The sequence below is a fragment of the Phyllostomus hastatus genome, unplaced genomic scaffold (assembly GCF_019186645.2).
Source record: "Phyllostomus hastatus isolate PE091 unplaced genomic scaffold, TTU_PhHast_1.1 phas_contig_40, whole genome shotgun sequence".
Lineage (NCBI taxonomy): Eukaryota > Metazoa > Chordata > Mammalia > Chiroptera > Phyllostomidae > Phyllostomus > Phyllostomus hastatus.
The window spans coordinates 78503534-78524729 of record NW_025333872.1 but is presented as its reverse complement, the minus strand read 5'-3'; the positions used below and the strand labels follow the sequence as shown (position 1 = coordinate 78524729).

At 40.2% G+C, this 21196-nt stretch overlaps 1 protein-coding gene across 1 annotated transcript in view; it reads left to right on the top strand.

The window, feature by feature from the left end:
- MAP3K5 (mitogen-activated protein kinase kinase kinase 5) overlaps nt 1-21196 on the top strand; it is a 173653-nt gene that overhangs the window by 117391 nt on the left and 35066 nt on the right. Inside the window, exons 15-18 of the mRNA XM_045843111.1 lie at nt 9151-9284; nt 15169-15296; nt 16252-16388; nt 17333-17438. Coding sequence (XP_045699067.1) covers nt 9151-9284; nt 15169-15296; nt 16252-16388; nt 17333-17438 — 505 coding nt within the window. The remainder of the gene's footprint in view (nt 1-9150; nt 9285-15168; nt 15297-16251; nt 16389-17332; nt 17439-21196) is intronic.

Here is a 21196-nt window from a genome sequence, read left to right as displayed (position 1 = left end):
TACCTTCACTTAAAGTGGTATCAACATTGAGCAAACATTAGCTATTAATGTGGTCCTATAAACTACAAATTTGAAGCTAATGCTTAGAATTCTTGGTGTTTGAAAACTTTTTATTCAAAACCCAAGTTAAGATTTGCGTTTCTTCCTATTTGAATAGTATGCTTTCTTTTGAGAGGCACAATTGTGGAAGGGGCTCAGCCTCTTTTGGGTGATGGTCAGAACCTCCTTCTGATCGTCCCTGGCTCTGGTGAGATCTGTGGAGCCCCTGCAGGGGTCAGCAGCCTTGAGTTCCAGTTCTGACTTTGTCAACAGCCAGTTTTATAACTTAGGACAAAATGCATACTCCCACTGGGCTAAGACAATGTCATTCCTTAAGAGGGAGTTGAACAAGAAGATCTTAAATGTCCTTTTCTAATTCAAGTATTGTATAATTTTCAAGATTAGTACAAACTGTGCAAGGTTTTTCAAATACAGCTCAATACCACTTTTGGAGGACTTTTCTATTTTTAAATACAAAGAAAAACAACTTCTTTTGATTCAAAGCCATGTCTTTTGACTCAAGGCTATATTTTGACATGGAAGGATTACGAGCCCATATCTTAAATAATTTAATGTGTTAAGTTTATATTGAAATTATTGAACAGTTGATTACAATTGATCATAAGGGTTCTAACATTTATCAGCTGTGGTCCCTATTTTTGTTCTCCCAGCCTTCCATATCTTCACGAAGAGCAGGGCATCTGACCAGCAACTCAAGGCAGACATATCAGAGCAACTGCTTCTCCAGCCCCTCATACCCTCACACCCAGTCTTTCCTGCAGCCCCTTCCTTTCATTCTCTCTGTCACTCCCCCATCTCAGGCCTTCCCATGTAGCCTCCCTCCTCTGTCAGTGCACTGTCTCTGTCATCATCAGGCAGGTCTCTCACGTAGACTTAATCCTGTGACTCCCCTAACTATAACCTACTCTTTGTTGAAGGAGATTTCCACACCGTACCATGTTCTTAACTATCTAGCTGTAACTTAACTTAACCATTTCCTTTGCACCCAGCTGTCCAGCAAAGCCAATTTCCTTCCTGTTTTTCAGATAGCCAAGCTTTTCCTGCATCTGGGCTTGACATGCAGATGCCTAACTCCACATGCTTTTTCTTCTCTGTCTCACTTGGTGACTACATCCTAACTTTTTGAGATCCAACTCATATCAACTTTTTAATCATTTTCAACACTTCTCACTTTGCTCTCATAACATTTTTGCCCACTCCACTGTCCTAGCTCTTCTTATTACATTGTAACTTGGTAGCCTGCACAGAACTATTAACATCCCAAGGCTGGATTGTGGCTCTGTTTCCCTTTTAATCACATGGTCTCACATGGTGCCAGACATCCAAGCAGAAGTAGTCAGAAGGCTTGAAGGCTCAGAAGGATCTGAAGCTGATGGTGGGAGTAACAAAACCAGAATTGTTTAAACAATATCTCAAACTGAGGGGAGGGGGATATGGATTGGAGGGGGCAGAGTGAATGATAGTAAAAACTGGTTTAAAGGTTGTTTAATCAGTGTTAAATCAATGAAAGGGTGAATACCATAATCGGGCTGTTATCAACACATTCTCTTTTCATCTTCTTATTTTCTTGAAAAAAATGACTGAGGTACTTTTGGTGCTCAATATAAAATATGTTGTGTCTTCCTCTCCACTCCTCTTCCAAATGCATGTGTGTATTCTTCCTTTGTCTGTCTCTCCTCTCACTCCCCCTCCCTCCTTCTCTTCCTTTTCCCCCACAAAGTCTTCTTTATTTATATGCATTTTTACCTCATTGTTTCATCAAAACGGGCATGTGATTGACACAAGCCTGAGGCAGTCACAGCAGCTGACCCTGTGCCCCTGTTCGTAGTTTCCAGTGTGCGTGAAGAGAAAGTTGACCCCATGTGAGATGGAGTGGCGACAGGAAAGAGGAAAGGGACATTTCCCTTTGACTCCTGCATCTTCAGGATGATGAAATGCCATACCATTTCCTTCTCTGATGATTTGTCTCACAAACAATGAATTGTGGTTTAGAATTTATTTAAATCAATTTGGAGTCATCAGTAGTAGCACATGGGTATGTTTCTCTTAGCATGTTCTTTCTGTTTTTGTTCAGCTCTGAGGCTGAATACCCAGTTACCACTCTGAGAAAATATGTCACAAAGTGTTGTACAATATGAGTGTCAATGTGTTATTCATTCCATTGGGAGAAAAAAAAGTTTTTCCTTTACCAGCTTAGGTTCAGTCATTGGGGCCTGAGAATTAACTGACAAAAGACACATTAACAGGAGGAGAAAGTTTATTTATATATGTGGGAACATACAAAGAAGTGGCTCCTGACCAGCTAGAGTTAAGAGTTCATCTTAAGAAGAAAAGCCCTCAGTAGCACTTCAAGGGAAATAGCACATGGTGGGAAACTCAGGAGAGACAAGTGGAAGGTATGGAAGGTTCTGTGAAGGTTTTGTCTGTGTAATTTCTTATCCAGGTATGAGTGGTCCTAAACCTCCCAGAGAGGGGTTAAGGCAGCTGTAGTTTCAAGAGGCTTTGCAAACAAGAAGTTTAGATAAGATTTTTTTTTCTGCAGCTGCTACCGAATTTTTCGGACTGTAAGACGCACCGGACCATAAGACGCACCCAGGTTTTAGAGGAGGAAAATAGGGAAAAAATTTTTTGAAGCAAAAAATGTGGCAAAATATTTAATAACATAAATAACATAGGCTACTGCCCTCTCCTCCCCCTACAGCATGCCAGGTAAGCCACCCAAATTTGGGGGGAAAGTGCGCCTTATAGTCCGAAAAATGTGGTACTTAATGAGATGTTTTCATTCAGCTTAAAATAATCTCCATACCACATTTGTGGGTCCAGGTGTTTTTTATCAATTCACTCAACAAATATTAATTGGATGCCTACTGTGTGGTAGACACTGTTCCAGGTGCTGGCAGTATGGCAGAGAACAACATAGAGAAAACCCCAGCCCTCGTAGATCTTACATTCTAGTGAGAGATGAACAATAAACAACGTCAATAAGTAAAATCTGGAGTATGTGTACTAACGATCAGTGCTGAGGAGGAAAACGAGGCAAGGAAGGAATGAGGAAGTCACGCCGTAATGGGATGTACAGTTGTACGCAAGGAAGCCCGGGAAGACTGGTTGACAAGGTGACATTTGAGGAAAGATGTGAGGGCGGAGAGATCAAACTGGGTATTTGTACCCGAAGCATTTTTAGCATTCTGTTGATATTATTAATAGTTATTTACATTTTTCACATTTGTATGTTAAGACAATACTGGAAATTAACAAAGCTACTGTTTGGGTCTTTGAGGTGACTGCTCAGTTAATGTAATTAAGTACAGAGGGAAGTGCATGGATTTTTAGAAGGTGGTTTTACTGTCGGTCTCTTGACCAAGCAAAAACTAAGTGAGTCACCACACTGTCATTTGGCTTTGTCAATACCGTCTCCCTACACTGATTTTCTTTCCAGCACCAGTTTAGATTGTTCTGGGCAGGCGACAATAGAGGGGTGATTCTAGAAGTATTCCCATCGTTGCTTCAAAATGCAGTTGTTTCCCTTAGCAACAACCCAATTTGCTAGTCTATTGCCATAGAAATAGAATGTAAAATATATAAGCAGTGTAATCCTACCTCCTATTTTTTAAAACACTCCTTTCCCCACCCCCTTTTTTCCATTTGTTTCAGTTAACATCCCTGCATTCCCCTGGCTCTTGGCCCCGCTCTGTCCTTATGGGCTAGGCTAGGCTCCTCAGACCTGTCTTGTAGGAAGAGAAAGAAGAGATGAAAAGAAACCAAGCAGCAGTAACCCCCCGGCATGGTTTTCAGTCACATTTGTCTTATTAATTAATAAGTCCTTTAGATTTTCACTGTGACCACTTCTCACAGGAGTCTATGTCAAATGAACAGTCTTTTAAAAGGAGAGTCTTGATGCTTTACATTCCTAAGAGAAACCTCAGCCTGAGTGGCTTCATCCAGGCGTGCACATTCTTCACCATGCTGCACGAACATCTCTGTGGCAGAACAACTTCCAACCCGAAACTAAGCAGTACTGACTTCAAGTGTTTTGTTTGGACACCTGATGGAAAAAAGTTTCTTATTAATCTTTCTAAAGCCTGGCTGATTAATTAAGCAAATAATTGCTGAGCATCTGTTATAAGCCATATATTGCTAAGACTAGGGATAGAGCAATTAAAGATAAATTCTTAGTTTTCAAAGAGCTCAGAGTCTGGGATGCAGACTGGGCAAGGGAAAGAAGAGTGATAAATGCATGGAAGAGTAAGTGCAGACAGCCTTGGAAGCATACTAGACTGGAACCTAACCTGGATTTTGAAGTTCAGGAAGCTTTCTGGAGCTTGGTTTTGAAGGATGGGACAGAGTCACCTAGGTAGAAAACACAGCGTGTGTGAAGGCAGAGGGATCTTGGGAACCCCACTGAGAGTTTTTGGAGGAGGTCGATGAGAGAGAGGGTTGGACACAGAGGCAGCAATGAGATCTGAAGAGCCTTTACGCTGTGTGAAGGAGTTTGGATTTGATCCTAAAAATAGCAAGGACCAATAAACAGAGACAGTGGTACGAACATGGAGACCTTACTTTGGAACTTTGGACTTTGGAAAGTTTACCATCAACTTAATGGAGAATGAATTGGAGAGCAGGGCAACAAGAGAGGAGGGGGAAGGGAGGCCAGTTAAAATAAATAAGTTATCAGGATATAGTGTGCAGCACAGAGAATATAGTCAATAATATCACAGTAACTCTGCACAGATGGTTACTGGACATGTCATAGTGACTACAATGTAAGATACAGAAATGTTAAATCACTATGTTGTAGTAATATTAATAATAATATTGTATGCCAACTATACTTTAATTTTTTAAAAATGTTTGAAAGAGTCTGTAGAATTAGTACAGAAGAAATGTCAGAAGGACCTGATCTGGGCCACAGCACTGAGGATAAACCTGACAGCATTTGGCAGTCAGTTTGGTATGGGGAGCAAACGAAAGGAAAGAATGGAATCCAAGATGCGCGCCCAAGGCTCACCAGCTGTCTGCTTGAAAAAGTGAATGGATATTGATGGTATCCTGGAACAGCTGTACAGTACAGGCATTTGGAAACATTATAAGCTCTTATGGTATCACAGGATTTCCCTATAGCAGAAAGAACACTAAATGTGAAATCTAATGAGCTGGGTTTAAACCACATGTTTTCACTGAAAAGATTATTTCTGATCATTTGTAAATTGAAGGTAATTATAGACCTTCTCTGTTACGACACAAGCTTATTTATGACCATCAAATGAGGTAGGTTATTGAAAATTAGCTTTTTTTCTTTTAAATTACAGAGCATGATAATATTGTAAGTTGGTAGTGGCACTAGTTCAGGGCACAGGTTTTCATCTCAGTGAGAGTACACACCGGCAAAGTGGAACTACTTTGGTGGTGGTCCCCGCCCTGCCTCCTGCTGGCCTGAGTCCTGGGTGGCGGATTTCCAACATGCATGGCACAGCATGACAGACACTCCAGCCACGGGCATTGGGTGTGGAGACTTGAGCTCCTTCAGGTGGCTTGTTTGGCCTGTGCTCACTGCCTCTTTGCTGGAGTCCAGTTTTATTTCCTAGTCTGTGGAAATTGCTCAGTGATTCTTGTTCCCTGATCTGTCACCTGAAGACATACCAGGTCTTCTGCTCTGGATTAGGATAATCTTTAGCCTTACGTTAGCAGCCCGAGTAACAGGATTCTCTAATGTACCCCCGGGTACCTAGGAACCCAGGATTGCCACTGGGAAAGGAGACAGCTCCCTTCCAGAGGCTGGCCTCTGCCCACAGGCAGAGAATGGTCCGTGAGAGGGAGGTCAGTGCTCACCCAGTCCTGCCATGATGTTGGTCACAGTTTTCCACAAGATAGTGTGCCTGGTCACCCTCTATTAAGACTTGGAAACCTGTCAGAAACATACAAACTGGAGCTGGTAAGGACATACTTCACACCTTCTACATCCTCCGTAGCAGTGCTATTGCGAGTGGAGAATGTGTACCCCAGAGAGTCTGCAAAGTGATGTGATTACCTATTTCTGTATAATTTTTTCTTTTTAATCTCTGCTTCCTTTTATAATCTTCTCATTGCTTTTCATATTTTGTAGTTTTCCTATAATGTATTTAAGTGTGTATTTATTTTTATTCTTGCTATTTAGGACTCAATTTCTGGAAGTTATATTTGATTCTGTCTCAAATCTAACCATTTTTTAGAGTATCTTTTAGCCTTTTGTTATGTTTTTATTTCTTATTTTATATTCTTATGTTAAATGTACTTAATATACAGTTTTTTAATGTTACAAAGTTTTAGAGATTAATATTTGTCAAATGAGCTCTCACTAGTGATGAATTGTTTCCTAGTATATTTAAAAGTTTTGGATTGTGAGTTCAATTTCAGTGTTTCCTAAATAGTGAGAATCCTGCATAGCCTATATTAAGGGCATCTCCCTTTAAGATGTTTTTGCTTTGTTTCTGCTAGGAATTCCAGGGATGTCCCACAGTTCAAGACCGATGATGGGTATTATGATAAGTGTAGATTTGAACTCCAGACAGCATGAGGAACAGCCTGTGGTTGAAAGCATTCAGAAAAGACTCATTTCTGTCCACTCAGAGCTTGGTTTTGAGACAGACAAGCTTCCTTTTTGTTTCCTAGTACCGTGGGCTAACTTTTTTCTAATGCACAATTTCACCAAATTAAAGTTTTTCAAAGACTCTGGTTTTGTGTGTTGTAGCTCTTCACCTAGCGTAGGCATAAGTCCTCATTTCCTATCCCCTCATGAGCATTAAGATTAATGTCCCAGATAAGGGATTGGCAAACAGTGGCCCAAAGGCCAAAACCAATCTGCCTCTTCTTGGTAAATAAAGTTTTATTGTAGCACAACCATGCCCATTTCTTTATATATTGACTGGGCTGTTTTCATGCTACAATGGCAGAGTTGAGTAGTTGCCACAGAGATTATATGGCCCACAAGTCTGAAAATATTCAGTATCTGGTCCTTTACAGAAATGTTCGCCAACCCCTGCCCTAGATTGATGAGATGGAAAGCCCTACCCCATTCCCATACCATAGGCTGCAGGGACATCAGTTCTTGTGATAACCTGTTGGTTTTCCTTTCTCCCGTTTAGTTCCTGGCAGCCTTCTTTCCTTTTTTGTAATCCCGGCTAGGTATTTAAAAGAATGTCTGTTTTATTTAATCTAGATTTTTATAGCAGGAAGTTTTTCTGGTACTTAGTCTACTGTATTACCAAAACCAAAAGCCCCCTTCTGCTGCCTTTGGACAGTAATATATTATTCATTCTATATTTCTTTGAGTTGACAATTGGACTTAATTGTTTAAAAATTTTCTTTGTTTTCTAATGCAATTCTTTAAGGCTATGAAAATTTTCATCTGTATACCTCTATATCTTTGGGCATTTGATATGTAATGCTCTCCCTGCCTTTCTTTCTAACTCTTATGTAATCCCCGCAGTCATTTCATTGATCAATTTGTTGCTTATTTTAAAATGGCAATAGTCAGTTTTCAAATATATTTATTGGCAATGTTATTTTTAATATCCTGTGGTCAAAGATCATGTTCTTTTTTGATGTCAGTTCTTTGGAACTTGTTGAAATTTTCTTTATGGCTGAATATGTGAACAATTATTATGTTTTTCATATATGTGTGAAAGGAATTAACTTATGTCTGTGTGCAGGGATCTCTCTGTGTATGTCAGATTTGTTAATTGTGCCATTAGGGTCTCTATATTAAATTTGTCACCTGGATATATCAGTTTCTTAAAGAGTTCTATTAAAACCTATTATGGTTTATTTTGTTTTAAAGATTTTATTTATTTATTTTTAGAGAAAGGGAAAGGGAGGAAGAAAGAGGAGGAAACATCGATGTATGGTTGCCTCTTATACTCCCCGCAGTGGGGACCTGGCCTGCAACCCAGGCAGGTACCCTGACTGGGAGTCGAACCAGTGACCCTTTGGTTTACAGGCCAGCACTCAATCCACTGAGCCACACCAGCCAGGGAAAATATATTCTAGTTTAGATTTGACTTTTTCTTTATAATTTTATTAACTCTGCTTGATATATTTTAATGCTGTGATGTGAGTGTAAAAAGCCATGATCATTGTCTTCTTTGGGGTTATTTGTCAGTACTAATGCTAGATTTGCTGGCTTATAAATGTTAGAAATCAATTATTTTTAAATGGCCAAGTCAGACTCTGCTGTAAGTTGAACCTAGCTGTGGGCTGTCAGTCCTGTGCTCCAGCAAAATGTGGCCAAGGAACTTGTTCTTGTGATCTCTTCTGGTCTGTTGGTTTTACACTAGGTGTCTACAGAGACATGGCTTGATCATTTGATGGCCCTGAACCTGTAACTCTAGTCCGAGACAAAGGGTATGCCTTTCTGGACGGTACCTCCGGGTCTAGGTGCCCTCTATAAACCCCTTTCACTTGACCCAGTTTTCCATATTTGACTGACGTGCTTGACAGTTAGGGGTACAGAGCTGCAGATATTTCCTTCTTACCTAAAAGATGACATTCCCTCTCTATTTTTTATTTTAAAAATGTGTTTTAGTCTTGGGGAATTGGGGTGATGTAAAAATAACCCTTTATCATTGTCAACAAGTAAGACCTCAAATTTTTCTTCTTAACCAATGACTTCCACTGGTTTTATTCTCCTTGTAGAGTGAAATACTTTAATAGCACCAGATGCTGGAAAAGAAAGATTAATTAGATATGATAGATATTGATGCTATTCATACTTATATCTAGAATCAGTGAAAAATCTGGTTTAGTGGGTAAAAGAATCCAAGTGGGCTTTAAGAAAAAACACTTTTGTGGATTTCAGTGCACAGTCCCTACTGTATTTGTAACAGTCGTGAAAATGTGAGTACACTGTCTGAGTGATGTTGAGAGTGTCTTTTTCTTTTTTCTTTTTTTTTTTTTTTTTGATCCTTGAAGCTACTTGTTAGGGTTTCATCTTACTGTTTCCCTTATTAAAGCTATCTGCTAAAATAAGAAAAAATGCTCTTGGAAAAAGTTGATGTTCAAAATGTAGAATGTAACTAATGTGTCAATCTTCTCTCTCCATTTTTCCTTTTGTAGTATGACTATGAATATGACGAAAATGGCGACAGAGTCATTTTGGGAAAAGGCACTTATGGAATAGTCTATGCAGGTCGAGACCTGAGCAACCAAGTCAGAATTGCGATTAAGGAAATCCCAGAGAGAGATAGCAGGTATAGTAATCGTAATTAATAAGAAGGCATTTCCTAAGGTATCCTGGGTGGTTTTTAGTCTTTTTGAAAATATATCAGTGATATTATAAATAATGAAACTGTCTGGAAAGTCCATTGTTTTAATTAGCTCCCTGTGAGGTGTAGCTGCTGCTGCATCATTCGTTGATTCAGTCCCAAATCTCGGGTAGGAAAGGACAGCATCCCTGAGGCAACAGGGACAGGACTCTTAAAGAGTGGAGAAGGGAATGGCCCTGTGGTGTTGGGCCCAGGTTATGTCGGACAGCACTTGGTTTATTACATGGCTAGATGGGGAAGCAGCACTGTCGGAAATGGTTTGAACCAGAGGTTCCAGTTGCCAGTCTGGCATGTAAGGAGGTTGGAAGTCGTCACTCCATCCGGACAACAAATAGAAGGCTAAACACACTGAGAAATCAACAGTTCTTCTCAGATCCACCAGGGAAGGTCACAGGACAGCCAACTGCCCCCCAAGTTTGAGAGACAGTCATAGGGGAGTCCCATACTTTTTTGAGTTTCGCTTCCAGAAGCCTCACCAGCTCCTCACTGTGAATAGGAGAAAAAAGTATAGGAGAAAAATCCCCTTATACTTTTGAGAGGGGGAGGAGAGAAAGGAACCATTTTGAAATATGCCGGAGCATTTTGTTCTTCTTAACAAGGCCAACCCTCAGGAGAAACTATTTTTACCAGGGCCTAACCTCTTGGGGTGTTATCAGAGCATAACCAACTTGGGAGAAGGGAAGTATCAAACCCCAGCCCTTCCTATCCATCCTGTCCCACCTAAGGGGGTGGGGGGTAGACTGACAAGTGTGGGTGAAGTTCACAGCCCAGTGGCACAGGCTCACTAAAAAAACCAAGACCTAATCACAGGGCTATAGAATGCTTCCCCTCCTGGAGTTCCTCTACCTATTACACCGTGTCTGGCTTTCAACAAAAATTACAAAGCATACTAAAAGGCAGAAAGGCACAGTTTGAAGAGACAGAGGAAGGATCAGAACCAGTCTCAGATATGGCTGGGATGGCTGGAATGTTGGAATAATCACATCAGGAATTTAAAACAGTTGTGATAAATATACTAAGGGCTCTACTGGATAAAGTAGGCAGCATGTAAGGACAGATGGAATGTTAGCAGAGAGGTGGAAACCCTAAGAAAGACCCAGATAGACATGCTAGTGATCAAAAACCTGTAAGAGAAGTGAAGAATGCTTTTGATATGCTGGATGCCTGGTTCAGTCTCTGTGCTTGGGGCTATGTCTATAGAATCTTGCAAAATGAAAGAAAGAGAACAGAATATCCAAGAACTGTAGACAACTACAAGAGGTGTAACGTGCACCTACTGGGATTAGCAGAAGGAAAAGAGAGAAAAAAAGAACAGGAGAAACATTTGAAGAAATGGTATGAACCACATGTAGCAGGGGGGGCGGGGCGGCTTTTCAGAAAGAAGAAAGCTGTTCAGGGGAGAAACAGCTCTGGTAAGACAGTATTTTCTGTGCTCCCAGCTCTAGTGTTCCGTGCTCTCATCTTCTTCTCCAACCAGTGATTCTTCCTTCTCCCGATCTCATGATTTCTGCTGTCTCATGACTGAAAGAGGATGGGATTGAGTGCATTGTTGCATTGTTGCTATGGTCCTTATTTGGCCGAACTTGAATGCCTACACATCATGGGCTTGTTTAGGCTCCCTTCGAGTCCATTAGTTTTCTGTGTCTGCGATGTAAGGTCACATGTCCAGTTTTCTTCAGAAAAGATGCTCTCCTAAGCTTCCTGGGTCATTTGTCTACCCAGCCTCTCCACCTGTTAAGTCTAAAAGGCACCTCAGGGTTAACAAGGTCAAAACTGAACCATGGGTTTTTACCCCCATATGTACTCTACTTGAAGTATTGCCTGTCTCAGTTAAGGTTGCCCCATCTATCCAGCTGTTCAGACTAAAACCTAGGATTTGTTTGGATTCCCCTCTCACTAGTACCTACTGCATCAACAGGTTGTACTGTTGTCTCAGCATCTGCAGGAAATTGTGAGTTTTTTCATTCCCACCTCCACTCTAGTCTAAGCCTTCAGCTCCCTCACCTGGACTCTCTACTGCAAAGACCTTGTGACCAGTCTCTGTTTTCACTCTTTCCTCCACCCCAACTCCATCCCCCCTCAGAGAAGCCAAAGAGATCATTCTAAAGTTGAAGTCACATCTTGTCACTACTGCTTAAAACCCTTCCATGGATTTTTGTTGTAACCATCCGAAAACCCAGAGCCCTCAGCATCGATATCTGCCTCCCTCCGTGGCCTCGCCCCCTCCTCTGCAGCCACACTGGCCCATCTCTATCCATCAGGCATGCCAAGGTTCATTCCCCAGAACTCAGCAGGATTGCCTCATTTTCATCATCTAGTTCTCACTTCAAATTTCAAGCCATCAGAAAGGCCTTCTTTGACTACCCTGAGCTGAAAAAGACACTCTTCTCTCATGCAGCCAGTGCCCCCGGTCCCAGCTGTCTTTCTGTCTCTCCGTCCTACTCGGACACTCACAGGGGACCACTCTGCCTCCAGCCTCCCCATCTACATTCCAGGCAGGAAGAAGAAAAAGGAAGACCAACTTTTCCAGAAATGTCCAGCATACTTTTACCTCTGTTTTGTTAGCCAAAAGTAACCACCCCTAACCATAAGGGAGGATTAGCTTTTAGATGACCATTTATTTCTCCAAACAAGATCACAGAAAGAAGAACCAATACTTGGCAGGCACACAGCTGTTGCTGTCTGCCATATGCATGGTTTCATGTTTTCTATGCTGTTGTTTCTATGCTGTTGGTTAATTCATGAGATGTTCATGAATTCCTACAAAATAGCGATAGAAATTATTCATTAAATACCTAGGGTAATACACATATATAAATTTGTCATTAAAATTTCTGTTAATGATTCTTACAGGTTTTTAAGCAATATATACATAGGATAGATTTTGGAAACAAGATAAAATTTAAAAGGGTTGTCACTCTCAAATTGCTGCAGCAGACTCACTGATCTTTGGCAACAGCCCCTCCCCTTCCAGCACTGATGAATATAAGTAGGTACTTGGAAGAAAGCCACTTTTAAAATCATCTTTGTAACTTAAGTTTATTCAACTGTGACTGTGCACACACAGCACACCCACAGCAACAAAGGCCGTGTTCCGTTACAGTGCATTTGGCAGAATGTGGGTTGTCGGAAAACATGTGCGTGACAGGCCTTTCTCTTGAACAGCTGGCACAGGGCATCTTCCTGTTACCTACAGAAGAAGATCACAAAGTCTATCATGTTATTGTGAGATGCAACACACACGGATATTTCCCTCTATGTGATCTGGAGAGGTTTTGATGTTGCAGTTCAAACGTTAGCAGTTAGGATAATTACTAAGGTAGTAGGATGAGTGTGAATAATGCATGATCCTGCATACACTAAACATTGCCATCTGTAAAGAAGGATCATAGCAACAAAAAGCGTCTTCTGTGTTTCCTTGACACTCTAAAAACACTTTGTTAGAGAATCAAAGTGGAATAAGATGAAGGTGGAGTAAGTACAGTGTCATAATCCCAACTAGTTGTTAATTTCAGGTTGATTTCTGCCCCTAACATCCTACACACCCCTGAGCTATTTATTTAGATCACTTATTCTCTACCCAGCTGTATTTTAGAGCTAACTGGGGAACTTTTAAAAATACTGATACTCAGGCCCCAGCCCAAAAATTCTGGGATGGACCTGTGATATTTTTTAAAAGCCCTCCAAGAGATGGAAAGGCCCACCATTGTGGGAACCCCTGGTTTAGGTGGTTGTAGTGTGAATTTGATTCAGGGTAGGTACTCTGGAGAAAAGATAGTGAATAACTTTTCAAAGCAGAATATTTATAAGTATCTCTGATTATATCATTCCTTCTTTCCATTGTTACAACTAGCTGAGAAGAAATAGAATTTTCTTATAATTCTCATAGACAAGTGTAGCTAATTGACCTGAACAGATTATAATTTCATGCTCATGCAGTGCTTGGCACTTTCTCCTACATTTAGTGAGAATTTCTGGGTGTTACCAATTATTTCCATTCTGGAGAAGAGTTCTTATTCTTAGCTAGGGTGAATCCTGATTATTATTGTAATTTTTGAGCTATTCTTTGGTTACACAATATGGGAGTTGGGGGAAGACCTATATTTCCTCCTCCAGGATTTTACATTTAGACAGTCATGACTGATTTTCAATAGAGGGTCAGGAGGTGGGGATTCTTCAGTCAATCACAAACTGATTCAGTCACTTGATTATGGTTATTTAGTCATCTTGATTTCCTAAATTTGTACAATTAGGTCCAATGTTTGCCACTAATTTATCTCATGTATATTAAGAGCAATCTTGTCAAATAATGTTAATTAAAGTGTTAAAACCCCATGGAAAAAATAACTTGCAACTTTTCACAGCTGAGAGTCATCACCTAAGTATCCAATTGGTGACATTCTGTGCTGGTATTTCTTACGGTGTCTCACTCAAGCAGTTATCAAAATGACAGTGCTCCTCACTGATACCCTGTGAAAAGGTTCAGTTTAATAGCTGCCTTCATAATTCCTAGAGCTATTCTACAGAAAGATAAAATGAGTAAAAGTCCATTTTTTGTTGTTGGCAGTTTTCTGAGTAATATTTCACAGTTTATAAAAGTTTGTTTAAATTAAACAAATTTGGATTTTTTGTAATCCAATATCACTTTAGTTTATAGCTTATCTTGAAAGGGTTCATGAAAATAATGTTATTCAACACTAACCAATTCTAGTATTTGTTTTTGACATTCACAAAAATCCATTCTGCTTATATGGATTTGCCACTGTAGTGTCTGAGCATTTCTTGCATGTAGGAGTGAAGCAGGTTACGAGGCATCAGATTTGTACTTAAAATATGCCTTGGTAGCTAGTGCCTTTCATACCTGTACCCTTCCTTTTACAGCAGAAAGAAAATTAGGTAATAGTTTTGATACTGTTTATCATTGCTGACATCCTACCATAGTTAGTTATATAATAATTAAATTAGAGCTACAGTGGGTTCAAGATTGTTAAGAGTCTGCACATTTTATAGTACTTAAAATAGTCATCAACGGTATTCTTCTGTCTGTTCCAGTCATATGAAATACTTTCATTGTATAATTTGATAAAACAGCATATACCAAGAACATGATTTTGAATTCTGGTTTAAAGCTGGTCTTTCAGTGTAGAGTCCTAGTTAGGACTGATTTTTTAAAAGCCTGATATAATAGAATTGGTGGGCACAGTAATGTGAGGGTTTCAAGGCAAAGGGCCCAAGGAAAATTGGGATATAAATGGTTTTATGTTTTCACTGAAGAGTTTGTGAGCCTTTCAGTAAGTTCTAGAATAAACATTGAAGTTACTTACAATTTTTATCTTTCTGGGCAAAAATGTCCTGAAATAGTAAAGTTACATTATGAGGCCAATGGAATTTTGGCCAAAGAGGCCATAATGAAATTATGTTATGAGGCCAAAGGTATGTAAATGTAGACAGTGAGCTATGTGGATGATTTCAGTTTTCCTGGGTTCAAATCTTAACTCTGTCACTTACAAGCTTTGAGATCTCAGGCAGGTTAGATATCCTCTCTGTGAATCAATTTCCTCATCTGTAAAATGGTCATCTTTAATAGTACCTTCTCATGGAGTTGTTGTGAGAAATGAGTTAATATGTACAAGAGGTTTAGAATAGTGCCTGAAACAGTTCTCCTCAGACCCTACCATGGCTCCAAACACACACACACACACACACACACACACACACACACACATGATGTTTACCTTTTATATTGTGCAAATTTATACACTAAACTCTGGCTACATAATTAGCTCATCGACACTTGCATGTCTGTTAGATACTCCCAGCCTCTGCATGAAGAAATAGCGTTGCATAAGCACCTGAAGCACAAGAATATTGTCCAGTATCTGGGTTCAATCAGTGAGAATGGTTTCATTAAGATCTTCATGGAGCAAGTTCCAGGAGGTAAGAGCTGTTTTTCTTTCTTTAAAATCTATAAATTTCTAGGGCCTCGAAGAGGAGTAAAACTGGGATTTACAAGTTTATAGGTGTTATTTAGCCCAAGTTAAAGGAAAACTTGGCTATATGACATTACCTTGCAGTTTACTAGAAGATAGTAAATAAATATCTGAACGGTTTTATGTCATTCGTTGTGACTTGGATTAAGATTAGCAAATACATGGCTTTTACTACTTACTGTTGATGAGCATCTTCAGAGATGCTCATTGGGGTACTTCCTGTTCATATATTTTTTAAGTTTTTAAAAGAATGAGTTTTATTTTTTATCATATTTTTTCTATTATCATTTATCTCCCTTATACCTTCCTTCCCCCACAATCACAACTCTGTTACCATGAGTCCTTTATCCTTTTTGCTCAGTCCCTCCACCCCCTAACCCCCCCGCCCCCACTAGCTGTCATTCTCTCACCATCTATGAGTCTGTCTCTGTTTTGCTTGTTCGTTCAGTTTGTTCACTAGACTCCACATGTAAGTGAAATCATGTGGTATTTGTCTTTCTCTGACTGGCTTATTTCAGTCAGCATAATGTTCTTCAGGTCCATCCACATTGTCTGAAATGGTAAAGTTTTCTTTGTTTTTATGGCCGAGTGGTATTCCATTGTATAATGTCCCATAGCAGTTTTATCCACTCATCTACTGATGGACATTTGGGCTGCTTGCATATCTTGCTGATTGTAAATAATGTTGCAATGAACATAGGGGTGCATATGTTCTTTCAAATTAGTATTTTGGGTTTCTCCAGATATATGCCTATTCATATTTGAGCCCAAGTATCTGGTACGGTTCCTGGACCACTGTAAGTAATTGATAAATGTTAGAATAAATTAGTGTTATATTATTAGTATACTTGAAGGAACTCATTTGGATTAGATTTTATTTGCTGTTTTTCCCTACTCTACAGGGAGTCTTTCTGCTCTCCTTCGTTCCAAATGGGGCCCACTGAAAGACAATGAGCAAACTATTGCATTTTATACAAAGCAAATACTCGAAGGATTAAAATACCTCCACGACAATCAGATAGTTCACCGGGACATAAAGGTAGGATGGACTAGGATTTATTTTTGTGAGTTTCATGGTGGGTAATTGTTGTATTTGCGAAATCCATGTTGTACTGTGAGTATTAACTTAGAATGGCGATTAAATAAATCTTAGAAATAGGAATATAAGATTTTGCTCTGCCCTGAATCAGTTACTGATTTTCATTTCTTATATACTTAAATAATAAAGGTCTTAACCATGTTCAACCAACAAAAACTGAATTTTCGCTGCACGCCTGGCACTCTTCTCTGTGAGTGTTGGCGCAGCAGAGCAAAGTTGAGCAGGGTATTGTCCTGACTCCTGGAAATGTAGAGGCTGGTTAATCTTTCCATACTTGCTCCTAGGCGCTGCTTAGTAAATATTTATTGACTAAACGGATAAATTGTTAGAAGGAAAAAAATTTCACAACTGTGATTTTTTTCATGGATTGAACTAAAATTAAATAAGTTAGTAGGATCGCTTTAAAAAGAGAATATTCAGGGCTAATCAGTTTCTGACACAGGCTGGACTATGGAAAGGTAAGTTAATATCACTACCCTAAATTAAAATCAACCCAAATGACTGTTTATTTGTGATATCCTTAAATATTCCAGAAAAAGAAGTAAAACAACATAGGAAAGTAAAGTGACTGGGAAATTATGAATATCATAATTGAATTCATCATGCATGTGCCATGTACAGATAACCCCTGCTATCTGTGAAATACAGCAGGTTCTAACTAGGAACCGTGTTTGACCTTGTGACCCAAGTAGCAGACTGTAAAAAACGTAAAATATAAACAAAAATGGTGTCAAGGATTCACTATTGAAATTAACTGTTAATGAAGAGTACAGAATGTATCCTTGTTTGCTGTAAGGACACCTTTTCTTACTGGACTTGCGAGCCAATAATAAACAGTATTGGAAGAAAGATAACACTTTTGATTAAAGTCCTCTGTTCTCTAGGGTGACAATGTGTTGATTAATACCTATAGTGGTGTTCTCAAGATCTCAGACTTCGGGACATCAAAGAGGCTTGCTGGCATAAACCCAAGTACTGAAACTTTTACTGGTATGTCTTTGCAATGATGATACAGCTCTTATGTATTAGAGAAATAAGTGCTGCATTTGAGCATAATGTGAGAGACAAACTTAGTCATTTTCGCAATTGATACCTTTTGATGATTACTGAAAAATGTTACGTGGAATTTGATCTGGCCGTTTTTTCATCTTGCATTTATATGACTTGTTCAGTCTCCTTGCTTTATGCTACTGAAGATTTTTTTAAAACTATGCATTTATTATTTGCTTTTCATGTCGTTACTTCTCTCCTGGTTGGCCTACAAATCACTATAAACCTGACAAGATGGTTTTGTGTTTTTTTTTTAACATTTTTAGTCTAATCTCTCTGTGATTCTTACTCATACCTTAATCACTTCCCATGTGGACTGTGAATTCCCTCTTTCCTCCTCTGTTTACTCCCTGTGGTGTTTTCCCCTCCTCACAACATAAATAACTGCAGGGCTTCTGTCTGGAAAGAGGAAGTGACTCACCGACTCAGAAGTGGGGTGGGGAGAGAGCTTTCCTCAGAAGTTGGGCAGTGCAGCCACTTAGCTGCCTCTGCAGCAGAATCCTGGGAGGGTGGAGACAAAGTGATTCCCAAAAAGGTAACAGTAGCCAAGAGGAAACTGAGGCTCAGAGAGATTAATGCCCTCCCTAGCAGCTACAGGGAGGGCACCTGGAACTAACGCCTGTTGTGCGTGCCAAGTGCTTATCACTCCATGTTGCTATCTCTCATGAAGTATTAAGTTCTTACTATTATTATGAGAGGGGGAGATTTAGGAAAAGGAAAGATAATAACCTTGATCGAATACAAAGCACAATGGCCAGATGTCCCCATTTCTGAGTTCTGTGTGGTAGGAAATGGTGCCTCCACTTTGCAGATGATGAAACTGAGAGAGAACAGGACAGCTCACACAGCTGGGGGTCACACCAGTTTATAACTGATGGAACTCAGGGTTGTTTTTGGTTTTGCCTTCTTTAATCTACCCTTTGCTCTCTGCTTTGACCTTCTTGCTTCCGTCAGCCTTTCTCTCCACCTTGCTGAGGTGTCTGTTCCGAAAGCCTGGAAAGAGGAAAAGAGGAAAGAGAAATTCCCTAAGTTTTCCCCTCAGAACATTCCATCAGCAACACCTCTGGCCTAGTTCCTAGTCTCAGGGCACTGGGAATTTCGGGGTAATGAATTAGACACATTTAAAATGTATTTTTTTAACAAAATCAATTCCAATTTATTAGTAACTTTAAATGCTGTACAATTTGACAAGAGACATTTCAGATGCATCGAAGACTCAGTAACTTCTTTTTTATTTTTTTAAGATTTTATTTTTAAAGAAGGGAATGGAGGGAGAAAGAGAGAGAGAATTATCGATGTGTGAGAGAAACATCATTCAGTTGCTTCCTGCATGAACCCCCAACAAGGGACCTGGCTCACAACTCAGGCATGTACTCTGGCTGGGAATTGAACCTGCGACCTTTTGGTTTGCAGAACAACACCCAACCCACTGAGCCACACCACTCAGAGCTTGGTAACTTCTGAGAGGAAAATCCCTACTTTCAGCACTTATTTGGACAAGATGTTAATTTAATATCTTCTGCTAATCTTGAAAAAAAAATTTTATTAATTCTCAAAGGAGTTGTAGTAAAACATTCATCCCAGAACCCTCTCAACCCTGCCTGTACTTCCCTCAATGGCCTCACATGAGAGGGACACGGTGACTAATGTGCGGAGTCTGTTCCCAGTGCTGATCACGAGGGCCTGGGGTGTACAGGTCTTGATGTGCTCCTGCTGGCCTCACAGCCCTGACTTGAAGCCAGCCCAGTCCCGGGGGCTTAGTCAGCCTCTGATAAAATGCGGTGGAAGACATCGATGTGTTTCACCTCTCAGTGATGTGACGAGAGGGAAGGCAGCAGCGACCACCACGTATGGAGTGCTGCTGTGTACCCAACTGTGTTAAATGCTTCATATATGTTGTTTTATTGAAATCCAGACCTAATCCTTAGGTATCATCATCCCAGCTTGTGGTAAGAAAATAAAGGTTCAAAAAGGTTAAATAATTTGCCCAAGGTCACAAAGCTAGTAATACAGCTACAATTCAAACTAGATTTAACATGTCAAGTGGAATTAATGAACTTCTCCCAAAGCTGTTCCACCCACACTTTTCCTCATCGGTTGGCCACTCCAAACTTAGAACCATCCATGGTGCCTCTCTTCTCACACTCCCGCCCAGTCCTCAGGGAAACCTGCTAGCTCTACCTTCCAAGTGTGTCCACAATTGGAGCAGTTCCTGGGTGCCTCCATATCCACCACCCCTATTTCTCACCTGCATTACCTCAGTGGCCTGTTCCTGTTCCTTCCACTTCCTCTCTTGCCCGCCACTGTCTGTTCTCAGCCACAGGCAGAGTGATCCTTTCAAAACTTAATTGAAGCCTTGTCACCAGAGACATCAGTGGCTTTCTACTTATTTCCGAGCAAACAAATGCCCAAGTCCTTACAGTGGTAGACAAGGCCCTGACCTGATTCGGAGTCCGTTACCTTTTGGAACTCATTTCTTACTCTTCCCCCTTTGCTTGTTCTGTCCAGAAACACAGGCCTTCCTACATTTCTTCATCATGCCGCAGGGCCTTTGCACTCGCTTTTCTCTCTGCTAGTAACACTCTTCTCCCAGCTCTGCAGGTCTGTGTCCCCCTCCTCCTTTAAGTCTCAACTCAGATGTCATCTTGGTGAGGCTCTCCCTGTTTCCATGGCAGCCCTCCCTGGGCACTCCTGCTACCCTTTTCTTGCTCTTCTTTTTTGTCAGAACACATAATTTCCTAACATAATTCATAATCTACTTATTTATTATGCTGTAGTTTATTATCTGTCTCCCACTGCGAAAGTGTCAGCTGCACAAGCCCAGGGATCTCTGCTTCCTGTACAGCTGCATTCTGAATGCCTGAGACAGTGCCCGGCCCAGAGTGGGCCCTCACTGGAGAACAGCCGAATGAATGAATGAATGGATGGACAAAGTGTGATGTCAGAACTTAAGCATTTAGCTACTAAGCTATAGTAGCTCCCCAGAGTGGCTTGCAGCTTTTACATAAAATATTGTGTGTCATGCGTTTGTGGAGTAAAGAGAGCAGGTCTAAACACATGACTAAACCTGTTCTTACTGGTATTTGCTCAGTGGGGGGTAATTAAACACAATTGACAGTGCATTTTGAAATATTATCTAATGAATAAAAACATTGCACAATTTATTGTTAAATTGGACAATTCCATTTTTTCAATTCACTATATTGTCCAATTTCTTCAATTATCCAATTCTTTTTCAATTGTCCAGTTTTTTTCAATTCACTATATTGTTGGTCAGTTGTGATTCCTACTCAGATTCTCTCATTAATTCTATTTTAGACCAAGAGACAACAAAAAGGAACCGTGGGCTCCAATATATATTTTCTAAAGACCATTTGATTTTATTTACATTATGAAAAAGCAGCCCTGGCTGGTATGGCTCAGTGGATTGAGCACTGGCTTGTGAACCAAAGGGTCACTGGTTCGATTCCCAGTCGGGGCACATGCCTGGGTTTCGGGCCAGATCCCCAGTAGGGGGAGCATGAGAGGCAACCACACATTGATGTTTCTCTCCTTCTCTTTCTCGCTCCTTTCCCCTCTCTCTAAAAATAAATAAAATCTTATAAAAAATGACTATATTGGGGAAAGCTGTAAATGAAGATAAATCACCAATGGTAGTGATTTGAGGAGTGTGGTTACCTTATCCTTGGCCAGGTGAA